Source organism: Dunckerocampus dactyliophorus, chromosome 2, assembly GCF_027744805.1.
Source record: "Dunckerocampus dactyliophorus isolate RoL2022-P2 chromosome 2, RoL_Ddac_1.1, whole genome shotgun sequence".
Classification (NCBI taxonomy): Eukaryota; Metazoa; Chordata; class Actinopteri; order Syngnathiformes; family Syngnathidae; genus Dunckerocampus; species Dunckerocampus dactyliophorus.
The window spans coordinates 6,334,444-6,347,477 of NC_072820.1; the positions used below are offsets into that span (position 1 = coordinate 6,334,444).

The window sequence follows — 13,034 nt, forward strand, 5'->3', positions numbered from 1 at the left end:
CATTACTATTCATGTTTAAAATTTATATTTAGGTTACCTTATTTATTTAAGCCTAGTTTATTTTATATTTATCATTACTTATTCTTGTTTTGCTTACTCCTGTAACATTGATTTGATTATTTTTGTATCTTTTTCTTGTAACATTTTTGTTTTTGTACGTTTTGTTCCCCCGCTTTTTTAACGCATATTTTGTCATTACCATATTATTTTTTTCAACAACTTTTTCTGTTGTTTTTCTCTTATCATTGCATAATCTGTTTACTCAATACGCATTCTCTGTAATTTTCTATCATTACAAAATAGGAAAAGAACCAACTTTAAATGACAAAATGTAAGCAAACAAAATATTGTAAGTGTCAACATGTAAAAAAAAAAACAATATGGTGTTCTTCCTACTCCTTTTCGGACACTCCCTTACAAAAATGTTAGCAACTGACTTCACTGTAATATCAAAAATAGGGCTACTCCATAAATAAACCAGAAAAAAAATGTTTTATCCAATTGCTGCCTGATAAGTGACGAAAACCTCAAACCTTTCCTTCGTCGTTCTCCTTTCCCCGTCTCTCTGCTGTCACCAAGCGATGTCCTCACATGCTGTTGCCATGGGCACCGCATCAAGGGCCAGATAAGAGGGTCTGCACACAATAACCTCTTGTTAGAGGCGCCTCATTGATCAGACGCTGCCGTGTTGTCATCTGCTATTTCACAACATGCCCATAATTGCCGCATCTGGACGTTTGAAGGGCATTCGCATCCTTCATTTTGGTCACTATAGGGCCCTAAAAGCATGTTACCTCATTTTTTTAATGATGAAATAATAGAGTCCCGAAGCACAAATACACTGGAATTATTCCAAAATATCCACAAAGCACGAGGGATGATGCAAAACACCCAGAAGCATGATGGAAGAATGATAATTCAACATGTTTTCAAAGAAATATAGCCAATACAGTAAATGGGTTCACAATGCGCAACAAAAACACAGCTGTTTAACCTCTGACTGTAATGATAAAAGGGATTGAGTGGGTTTTTCTCAGTGTGAAGCAGATGGGGTGCCAGGTCCAGACATGTATAATGAGACAATTGCACCATGGAGGCAGTGGGAGGAGTTGGATGTACGCTTTCCATCACAGCAGGATGTGACAGAGCCTCTTAACACTCTCCACACACAGCATATTCTGAAAATTAAGTTCATTCATTATTGATGTAGAAATTATGCTAATCTTCTTATTTGCTGGAATATGCAGTGATGAAAAAATTAAAGCAAAAAAAAGAAGTATTCGAAATAAGAAATAAATAGGTTATAGGGAAGTAGGGAAATAATTATGTGTTATATCAGGTCACGCTTATTTGTAAATTAGTGTCATGCAGATTGCCTTATAAATGCATACAAACCTTATGATAATACTGATATAGCCTCGTTGTTCTGTGGACTGACTGTAAAGCCTGCATTACTTGAGTAGCCGAGTCTGTGGACTGCGCCTTTAAGAATTTCTCCCGCGCTGGATGACGAGTCCGGAAGTGGGCCACAAACGAGCAGGGATATTTGGCGCCAAATGCAAGCAAACGAACGAGGCAGCGAGGAGAGCAACGGATGTCCCACCGAGCACCTCGTATCTCCTTTCCAAGCAGATATCCACACAGCCAAGGTTTGTTAGTACAGCAAATGAAGCACGTTTTTAATCATGTTTCGGTATAATATCAAGCAAGTGTCGCGGTGGTTATGTTCGTGTTTAACGGCGCACTGATAAAGTTGTTTTCCTGTCGGTGCAATTCAGTGAACATGGAGGACGCCAACAAGCTAATCGGCGCGGGTAAGAAGCACCTGGTGATGGGGAAGGTGGTGGAGGCGGTGAGCACCTTGCAGGAGGCCTGCGGCATGCTGTGAGTTGTCGCACAACACACACGCACACCCACAATGGAAGCATGCCGACGGAAGCCCGAAAGCTTATACGTTTCTAAGTTAACAGTTTATGTAGGGTGTTTTTGTTTTTAGAAAAAATTGAAATAAAAAAAAAACGTTGGCAATGTAAGGGAATTTAAAATTATTCGTATTGTCCCTGATTTGGGTCGTTAAATTAAATGGCTAATTAAACAACCTAAAAAAAGGTAGCAGTCAATGCTCGCTTGTAATTGGCTTTTTAATTGGGGATAAAATTGTGTTATTTATTTATTTATTTTTTAAAGATTGGTATGTTTAACATAAATTGTCTATTCTTATATTTCACTTGCCCCAAAAAAGTATAAAAAGATCTGCACAATATTTATGTAGTATTTGGGTAATCAGAAACTGTTTAAGGTTTTTTTTAGATGATTATATGTATTTCAGATGAAGAAAACTTGTGTAATTTGTAAACAATTAAATATTAGATTTTTAAAATTGTTATTAATTTGTCTAAACTTATATTTCACTTGTCCCAAAAATAAGTAAAAACAGCAGAAAAATGCAGATGATGATGTTTTGTCCTTTTATAATATTTATAGAGTATTTGGCTAATCAGGAAATATTCATATACATTTTTAAATGAAGGAAAAAATATCAGAATCAACCTTACAGGATGACTGGGCAATGGAGGAGGGAGAGGAGAGGGAACAACAGGAGGAGAGGGCACGGGGGAAAAAAGACAAACTAAGCTTCTATGTGGAGTACAGCGGGGGACTGTCAAAAAGCCTCAGCATATGTAGGCACAAATAAGCCCACTTTTACAACATGAACACAAGACTTGCACCAGGGGAGAGGGCAAAGGGGAGTTGAGGCGATCCCAGCATGAGCTGTGGTCGAATATGCATGTGTGTAGGCCCGAAGAAGTTCCCCGGACAGGTGCCCAATCTTGGAACCTCAGTTCGCAGGGTGTCACTGCGATAACACAGCAGTTACCATGGAGATGTCCGTGAAGAGCCCATTGCTGAGACGAGAAACAAGTGTTCGTGAAGAAGAGTGGGGGGGGGGGGGGTCCCCCACAGCATCCCACTGCAGCAATCTCATGGGGGGAAATTGTGGTCGAGCCGCGACCTTGGATAGGCCGAAATGCAGATTAAGTAGATTGTTTGGGTTAGTGCGAGTAGCCACATTCCAATAGACCCGGCTACTCTCTTTGTCCAGTCTGGTCTCTCAGTCGATCCATCTGCATTTGCAAAGCCGAAAGCTTCTCTGGCACCAGATCTGTTATATCATGGTTCCGAATAGGTAGACGTCTTCGATGTCTTCCACGGAAAGGAGACGCGCCAGGCGCATGACCTGTCACTTCCCCCAACCGTCCATCACATACCCGGTGGTCACCGTTCCGTCAGGGCAGACGGGTTCCCCCGAAGAATCTTGTCAAGTGCGTGGAGAGACCAGTTGGTCAATTCCATGATTTTAGATTTGGAGAGCAGCGCAGAGAGAGGCTCTTTAAAAGTATGAGACATGGAAGCATAGCAGGGAAGATAAGGGAGAGGAGAGGGAAAAGATACGACCGCCTTCCTTGAGAGCCAGAAGAGGAAGGCCTATAGGCCTCTAATTATAGTATTGGCCTCTTTTGCAGGTACCTGACTATATTTAACTGCTTGGCATAACACTGGATTGGTTCAAGCACGTTTTATTCAACACATAAGTGTCTCCCATGTATGCAGGCCCTTGTTGGAGAAAGTTTGGACACCACTGCACTGAATGGAAATGTGTTCTTGCGAAAATGTTTATGTTGACAGCCCAGACAGATGAATAAAATGACTAAGTATCTACAAAATGATGTTTTTCCAGGGCTAAGAAATATGGCGACACGGCAGACGAGTGTGCGGAGGCATTCTTCTGGTGTGGTAAAGCACTGTTGGATATGGCAAGGTACCATTTTTTTTTTTTTTTTAAGGCTTTAAAATTGAGCATTGAAAAGATTTTAGTAAACGAGAAAGCAGAGGGCTGACGGCCAGTGTTCTGATGCAGGATGGAGAACTCCGTGCTCGGCAACGCTTTAGAAGGCGTTCCAGAGGATGACGAGGACAAACCCAAAGACTCCAACTTTGAGGGCACAGAAAATGTTGACGGTGAGCGGAAAAACACTGAATGATAGAAAACAGTTGGTGCTGATTGTCGTCTCGCGTCGTAACAGAAAAGACCAGGGACGAGCTGAGGGTGCAGGTGTATGAAGCCATGGCAGAGAAGCCTGAAGATGCACAGAAAAACAAGGGCAACAAGAAAGAAGCTGCGGAAAAGATGGAAGAGGAGCTGTCGGAAAAGAAGGTGGGAGAACAACCAGCAGAGGAGGAGGCACAACCAGAAGACCAAAAAGCAGCTGAGAAGAGGGTAGAAGAATCTGCTCAAAAGGAGGCACAACCGGAAGACAAAAAGACTGAACCATCAGACAAGGAGGCACAACCGGAAGACACCAAGGCAGCAGACAAGAAGGTAGAAGAACCACCAAGTGACAAGAAGGAAGAGCAAGCAGAAGACAAGGACGTGCGAGATGATGCAGCAGCAGACAAGAACGTGGAAGAACCATCAGACAACATGGAAGAAGAACCAGCTAATGGGGAGGAGGAAGACGCTGAAGGTAAGGGTCAACCTCAGACTGGTTAATGCTTATGTAGAAGGTCAAGTAATGATATTTCCTAATATGGTGCCAGATTACAACAGACGACATGTAAAGATTCAACAGAACAGGTAGCCTTACTGTATATTTACCTTAACACTGTCCGCAGTCGCGCATTGTCAATTTCCTGCTCGTTGCATCGTGCTTGGCAAGGCAATTACTTTAATTATGACGCGTCTGAACGACGTGTGCTGTGGGCTCTGACTTGGTTTCGAGGTTTTCCTCTTGATTTCTATTATGCAAGGTGACTGTTTTATAATTTAACTGGTGAGGAGAGCTCACATTTAGTTGTCGTACGACTCGCCAAAAACCTCCTCCTCCTCCAAAAAAAAAAAAAAAATCTGTAAGCGTCCTAAGAGACACTTGGTTGTGATTCCGATTATTCTACACAACGTTGTTAGATGGCGATGAAGACGATGCAGAAGAGCAAGGTGAAGAGAACAATGCTGGAGAAAAGGTATTTAAAAAAAAAAAAAAAAGACACAAGAAGGTTTGTGAGAAGTCAGATTTGAATGTGGATCTTCTTCCAAATCCAGGAAAGTGATGATGAGGACGAGGTAGGGAACCTTCAGCTGGCCTGGGAGATGCTGGAGGTGGCTAAAGTCATCTACAAGAGGTTGGTGCAGACAATGGCTGCCATCCACCTGCACATACGGTTTTTTTTGTTTTTGTTTTCAATGATGTCAAACATGTCTTGTAACTCCTCCTCAACATAGAAAAGAGGCAAAAGAGGACCAACTGATGGCAGCTCAGACTCACTTGAAGCTGGGTGAAGTTTCTGCTGAGACGGGTAGGTTTGAACCCTTCACAATAATGCGTGGAAAAGCGTAACTGGCCATGACGCACGTGCATTTATTTTTAAGGCAAAAGAAATGAAAATCCAGTCAGTCGTCCCTCGCCACCTTGCGGTTCAAATTCTGCCACTCGACTCACGTTTTTTCAAAAATATATTAATAAATCATAAATCATGCTGTTTCGTGCTTGAATATCGCCCATTAGTAAAATATGCGTATTGAAGCAAATTTGAAGGTTGTTGTTTTTTGTGTGCCTAATTTAAGAGTTTTCAAGAATAAAAATGCCTAAATTAACACAACTATAAGGCATTCAGAAGACTGGGAATGAAACGTAGTATTCTACACTGGTCACTAGGTGTCAGTAATGATACTGTACTGTTAGGTGACCCAAGACACAAATTGCAAACTTGACTGCCAGAACAGATTTTTTAAAATAAATATGTTGAATTATCTCAACAGGCACATTGAAATCACTTCCTGTACGGCCGCCACTCCGCTCCCCTTGGGCGCACATTTATTTCAACACATACGAGCACAAGTCTTATGTCTTAAATGGCTTATTTACTCTTATGTCTACTACTGTATATCGGCTAGTACAAGTGTAAAAGTGACTATGGGGTGTTAGCCCATGTCTAAAACGCTCTAATATTCTAAAACTGTATTTAGGTCGTAAACTGGTTTTCTTTGCGCTATGAAAATATTCCATTTGTAAAATGAGGAGTCTTACTTCGCCTTTTTTCTGTGTGTATGTGTATGCAACCCCTCCCCACAGGTAACTACACCCAAGCACTGGAAGACTTCCAGGAGTGTCTGAAGCTGCAGTTGAAGCACCTGGACTCGGACAGTCGACTGCTCGCCGAGACTCGCTACCAGCTGGGTTTGACTTTCAGTTTGAACATGCAGTACAAAGAAGCCATCGCGGAGCTCAATAGCTCCATCTCCGTCATCAAGAGCAGGCTGGGTGAGAGCGAGTGTGGCATAAAGTCCTTTTTTATTCATCATAATTAAAAACATAAACATAGGTTGCTTTTTTTGGACAGGTGTTCTTCAGAAGATGTTGTCGTTGAATTTTAAGGGCTAACCCACACATGGATAATTTCGCATAGATAACTAGAAAGCACACAGAGCGCAGACCTCCACCAAGCAGCATTGTTCTTCCCTCCCATATTGTGATTTACACCATATATATTAGTCCTACATTTATTTTATCTACACATTTAGGTGTTAATGTTAGCATGCTAACATCTAGCATAATGTTTGTCTAGGTAAGAAGGTGGCAAAAAATTGTATGCTAATGTTGGTATGTTAACAATGCTAATATGCTAACGTTAGCATAACACCTAGCATGATAGTAAAAAATGTTACTATGTTAATGTGCTAGCAGTGCTAACATTAAAATGCTAACACCTAGCATTATAGTGCTAAGTGTTGAAAATAGTTAAAAATGCTAGTATGCTAACGTTATCATGCTAACACCTCGCATGTGGAAGGGTAAATGTCCCGAATGAGGTTAAGAATTTTGACTTTGGAACGGTCTGAATCGGTTGAGAAATGTAGAAGTAGCTAGAACTCTTTAGACCAAAGGCTTTTTGCGTTCCGGAAGAGAAAACGTGGGAAATTAGGTGCTGTGGCTAATAGCATGAATGAGGTGAACCAATTGAGAAAGGTGGCTGTCGTAGCAGGTAACAATTAGTTGTCGGGGAAAGGGTGAATTTTGGATCACCCCCAAAAAATGTATCAGTTCTTCCATATCCCATTTCCGACAGTTTCTGAAAATTTCATCCAAATCCATTCAGAACTTTTCAAGTTATTTTGAGCACAGACCGATAAACACAGGTAAACCCATAACCAAAACATAAAGCCTGCGCTCTGCGGGGTTAAAAATCAAACTAGACGGGCGGGAAACACGTGTCAGATCATCTGATGTAAAACAGGTCTGTGTGGGCATACCTCAACTTCCCGTAGCGGCTCATGAATCCGGACTGAATCCACAACGCCCTCGCTAGTTGCAGCCAAGTACTGGAGCTCCCCGGTCCACTTCGCTGCTTTATCGCTGTCCGTTTTATAGGAGCAGATCCTTTCACATGTTGAAGGATACCATCGTGATGGCGTCTCTGACGGTCACTGTGTTTGAGCATGCAGCCAATGTTTCTCTACTTTCTGAGCATCTTAGCATGTTTCACTTCACGTCTCGCTGTCCTTTTCTTCGACACGGTGCCATAAGAAGGGTCTGGCTGGGTCTGTAGTGGACTGTGATCGCGATGAAAAACGGCAATAGCGCAATAACGCCACCGCGTTGTCCTGCAGAGAAACTAACGGAGCTGATCCAGAATGCTGCCGGCCCAGAGGAGCTTCCTGAGGAGAGGAAGGAGATGGAGGAGCTGAAGGCTCTGCTGCCAGAAATCCAGGAGAAGGTGGAGGACGCCACCGATGGCCTGAAAACGGGGAGAGCTGACGCTGAGGCTGTGAAGGGTGTGCTGGTAGGTCCGACTTGAACTGTGAATATCCCGATTGCAGCCTCAACCTTCCTGCAGACACTCATCAGCTTTGACTTTGGAAAACTCTGATCGATAGTTTTGCCTCTTTTCTGATATGTCGCGTACCACACCACTAACAGTTTTAGTTCATATCGATTTGGTCCATCCAGGGCAGGGGTGTCAAGACTTTGTCCATCGAGGGCCGCATCATGAAAAATCAAAGAATGGTTGGGCCACTTTGACATTTTATGTTTTGTAAACCAACGCATGGACTGTAGGTGTGTTTTGTGATGGGTCAAAAAGCACATTTGTATTGCTCTTTTCCGTTTGTCTTTTTCTTGTAATGTTATGACTTCATTCCCGTAATATTTTGATTTTATTCTTATAAATATCAACTTTTTCACCAAGCAAATTTTCCAAAATTAGAATAGAAATGACTGTCTTTTAGTATTTCAACTTTATGCTTCTAAAAATTGCATCTTTTTCATAATAATAATAATAATAATATGAGTTTATTCTAGGGATGCTCCGATCAAGGTTTTATACTCCCGATCATCCAGGAGTGAGAGCGGCCGATACCGATCACATGGATTTACTGTACATTTTTCCATTTATTTATTAAATGCTATCGGTCAGGGGCGCTGTTGGAAAACTCCAAGGGCCCCTGGCAAATAAGTATAAAACAAAACAAAAAAACTTTTGGGCCGGTTGTTTTTATGTCCATTAAACAACCACACACAAATAGTGTTTTCAAGATAAAGTTGTTCAGTTGCACTTGAAAAAGTTAGCACGTACCCCATAAAGGTAACATCCACTTCACCGTGGGACAAAATCCAGCTCCAAACTAACCACATTGCTTGTTTTTAAAAACACAAAATTTCTCTGTGGTAAATGTCACTTCCTCTTCTGTAGACGAGAAGCTAAGCGGATGATTCTAGCTAGCTAACTAGGCAAAGCGTGTTAATAAAGATGCAAGAAAAGTGGAACAGCACCAGGTTAGCCATGGGAGCGATCAAACACACCGGCATCGATTGGCATCGCCTGTGTCGAGCTGTCAAACCGAAGCCATTGAGGTTTCACAGACTTGTTGATTCTCGCGGCAATACGGGGCTTGTCGGCTCAATACGGGTGTTGTCGACCCCACGTGACACGGCGCACGTTCATGCCACGTTTGTGTTATGACAGGAATTGTCATGTCAGGCCGCCGCGCGGCCATCTTTTTTTCCTGTGATGGGCATTTATCAGCATAAACGTGTTTCTTACGGAACTCTCCCGATAATAATCGGTGGCCGACCCATCGGGGCATACCTACTTTATTCTCGTACATCTCGTTTTAAAGAAAAAAACAAAAAAACATGACGGCTCTTTCCATTTTTGCTGTTTGGACACCCCTGATCTAGGGTCTAAGCGATTACTGGATTAATTGAAACAAGCTTCAGATTAATCGACTAGAAAAAGAATCGTTAGTTGCAGCCCGAGCAGGCGCGTCGTATATTCATTTTTTGCTGCGGAATCTAAATTTGGTAGTGGTTCGCCCCGAAAACCCAGCATAAGACCAGTAATTGGATGGAAATGGCAACAATGTCTCCAATGCCATTGTGGGAACTTGACTTTTCACTTGAGTCCAAAGTGACGGAACGACAAACGTTCCCCCTGCCCACACACGCAAGGCATTTGGCCCGTTAGCGTGCCTGTAAGTGACGAGACGATTTTAAGCAGCTGCTGAATTTTGCTGACCAGGAGTGCGATCACCACTGATTGTGGACCCCCGCTTTGAAGCAATGATTGACCAATACCAAACCACAGCTGGTCATGTTGTGTGCTTGTCAGGATGGCGCCTCCACTTCTTCTGCATTCCCTGCTTCCACTGGAGAGCACGGCAGCGCCTGCACCGCCTCAGAAGTGAGTGGAATTCGACTACCGGTACATTACGTACATCCACACAGTCTGGTTTGATTAGTAGAACTGCACCGAGCTGAGGGAAGGACGGTGTCGATGCAAACTACAACCTCATTCGTAAATGACTGCCGCTGGGCGTTATGTAAATGCATGATTACTTTTTTAATACGACTTCCTCACTGGGCCTAATGTGGTGGCTCGTGAGATGTGTTATTAACGATTGCTGATGTCATACCAGTCGAACGGCGCATCGACCGCCAAAGCTGGAAGCGCCAATGGAGCGGCTGCCAAGGCTCCCGTCTCTGACATCAGCCACCTGGTCAGGAAGAAGGTGGGACGGCTCAATTCTAACGGCCCTCCTGCTGGGCGACCTGGTCTGACTCGTGTGTGTGTGTGTGTATTTTTCAGAGGAAGCCAGAGGAGAGTCCTGTGAAAGAAGGCGTCAAGAAGGTGAAGCAGGAGTCAGACGGTGACTGTGTGCACAAAGCCAACGGTGACGCTAACGGACACGCGAACAGTATGGAGGTGGAGAGGTGAGGGCTTTTCTTTTTGCGTTCAACACTTGTTTGTGCGTTCTCCAACACTTGTTAAAGTTCTTTGTCATCTTGTGCCCCCCCCCCCCCCCCCCCCCCCCCCCCACTTGGCAGTCAGTGAAAGTGGCTTCAACTCGACAAGGGATATCCTGCCAAGGTCTTGTACACTTGTTCATACGTCATTGTTAAATAAAAGTTTTGTACATCTTTGAAGTGCGTGGAGAAACAATGCCAATGTTGTCTATTAGTTTTGACAGTGTTGTGTACAGCGGCAAATTTGTAGAACTTATTGTGACATTTTTATTGCACTTGTTGGACAGCTTTGGCTTCTTTTGAGTATGCAGTTATGTTGGTATTGTTCCCCCCTCTCCTCCAGTCTGTTTCTGTGTGATTTGTTAATGTAAATTCAAGTTTGACCTAATAAAGACTTCAAATGTCACCTTTTGAAATCTTGAGACCGATGCCTTTTTTTTTTTTTTCTTCCCCCCTCCATGGAATTGCAACATTTATTAATATCTATAACGGGGATGTCCAAACCTACTGAAAAATGAAAGGATGCAAGGGTCACTTCCATATTTTATAACACAACACATGTAGACATGCTAAGAAGTTTATTTCAAGAAAAAACTGCATCTCAGATTTGATATTGAAAAGAAGCATGTTTGTATTCTTTGCCCCCCCTTTTCCAAATATTTCAACTTAAATATTTGTAAATTCATTCATCTTCTATGCCGCGTATCCTCATTAGTGATGTGGGTATGTTGTTACTTCGGGCGAGAGGCAGGGTACACCCTGGACTGATAGCCAGTCGATGGCAGGGCACATACAGACAACCGTTCACTCTGTCATACCTATGGGCAATTTAGAGTCGCCAATTAACCGGAGTACCGGAAGAAAACGCACGCACGGGGAGAACACGCAAACTCCACACAGAGATGCCCAACGGAGACTTGAACCCACATCTTCCCGATCTGACTGTGTGGCCAACATGCTAACCACTAAGCCACGGTCTTTGGAAATGATCTTGCAATATTGACTTTATTCTCATGTTTCCCCCTCCAACATAATTTTACAAAAATGTAAAGAGGCCTAAAAATGTTTTTTTCTTGAATATTTCAACTCTGCTACTAAAATGACTTATTTACAGTTTATTCTTGTTAAAATGTGACTTTTTGTTCTCCATATTTTGACTTTATTCTTGTAAAATTACAGCTGTTTTCCATTTCTGTTTTAATTTTCAACTACAATGTTCTTTTTGTAAACCAAACTAATTTTCCAAAAATTACAACTTGTTTTTTTAATTTTAATAAAAAGGATCTTTAATTAAACTTTATGCTACTAAATTGAGTTATTTTTTAAAATTAAGACACTTTCTTGTTGGATTTCAACTGTTTTTTGCGTAATATTTAGACTTCATTCTTGTCAAATGTTTCATTTTTGCTGGTTTGATTTTATTTTTTTTTATTTTTTTATTTTTTTGGAATGTGCGGGAGACCACACATAGGACATCCTGAACTATAAGGAAATAAGGGGATCATTTTGATAGTTTGGCTCAAACCAACGCACCCATCCATTTTCTATACTGCTCGTCCTCAGTAGGGTTACGGGTGAGCTGGAGCCTATCCCAGCTGACTTCAAGTGAGAGGCAGAGTACACCCTGGGGTAGTCTCCAACCAATCACATATAGACAACCATTCACATCCACACCTGTGAACAATTTAGCGCAGGGGTCTCAAAGTCAATATAAGGACGTAGGGTCTTGGCGAGGCTAGGCCGCTTTGGAAAAAGTTGTAAAAGTAGCTAAAGTTGCGTTTTTAGCGTTTACCATTCACTATTCTAGTAGTTAGCCTATTTGTGTTTATTTAGTCATTGTGCTGTCATTTTTGTGTTGGCACCATGATTGTACTCAGTGTTCTGTCTGGTGGCCGCCCTGTTCATTGGACTGTGTGACAAGGTCACTGTAAGTTCAGTATTGGCTTGTTTGCCCTGGAAGGCCACACTTAAACTGATCTTTGATGTCGAGAATCCCACGGGCCGCAAGTTTGAGACCCCTGAATTATAGTATCCAATTAGCCTAAAATGCGTAATTTTGGAATGTTGGAGGAAGCTGGAGTACCTGGAGAAAAGGCACACACGCACGAAGAAACATGTAAACTCCATGCAAAGATTTGAACACTCAACCCCCAGTGTTGATATACTAAGTTACATTAAAAAAAGAACTTATTGGTGCCAAAGCATATTAGTATTGACACTGCAACATTTTATGCCCTTTTTTCAATGTTTGCAGTTTTAGTGTTGGACGTTGGACACCCCTGCTATAAACTAGCTTCATTGTGAATACAGTCGTCCTTCGTTTATAATGGTTAATTGGTTCCAGACCCGACCGCAGTTAATGAATTTCCATGATATAGGATTCAATCTTAATAACTTTTATATTTTTGTTATAGAAATCCTGCTTATGACTTTCTAAATCCAGGTTTTAAAATTAGAGCCCTGTAGAAATGAAATATTACGCCTATTACACTCCTATATTCATTGTTTACGTCACAAGTCTAATGCTGAAGGGACTCGAGACGGCCGCTAGCTAGCAAGCTAATGAGCTAACAAGCTGGCCTCGAATTTATTTCCTCTAAACTCACGAAGCCAAAAACTTACCACTTCCACACGGAATGGGATGGGAGAACTTTTGTGTTGGACATACCATGGCTCACTTCATGCAGATAATGTCTCATGTTTTGTGTTATTACTGCCGCCTAGTGACCAGAA

The 13,034-nt window shown here is 42.2% G+C and overlaps 1 protein-coding gene across 2 annotated transcripts; it reads left to right on the top strand.

Moving 5' to 3' along the window:
* Positions 1-1,482: 1,482 nt before the first annotated feature.
* On the top strand, positions 1,483-10,724 carry LOC129176868 (histone-binding protein N1/N2-like). Of its 2 annotated transcripts, none has more exons than XM_054767341.1 (14): positions 1,483-1,649; positions 1,779-1,884; positions 3,740-3,820; positions 3,920-4,020; positions 4,086-4,526; positions 4,967-5,022; positions 5,102-5,181; positions 5,282-5,355; positions 6,132-6,320; positions 7,667-7,839; positions 9,667-9,759; positions 9,974-10,066; positions 10,144-10,268; positions 10,383-10,724. In XM_054767341.1, the coding sequence occupies exons 1-14, from the start codon at positions 1,595-1,597 to the stop codon at positions 10,387-10,389; spliced, it is 1,674 nt and encodes a 557-aa protein (XP_054623316.1). In that variant the 5' UTR covers positions 1,483-1,594; the 3' UTR covers positions 10,390-10,724. The 2 variants fall into 2 exon arrangements, with proteins under 2 accessions (XP_054623316.1, XP_054623317.1); XM_054767342.1 differs by having other exon boundaries at positions 9,667-9,738; positions 10,383-10,722.
* Positions 10,725-13,034: the final 2,310 nt, after the last annotated feature.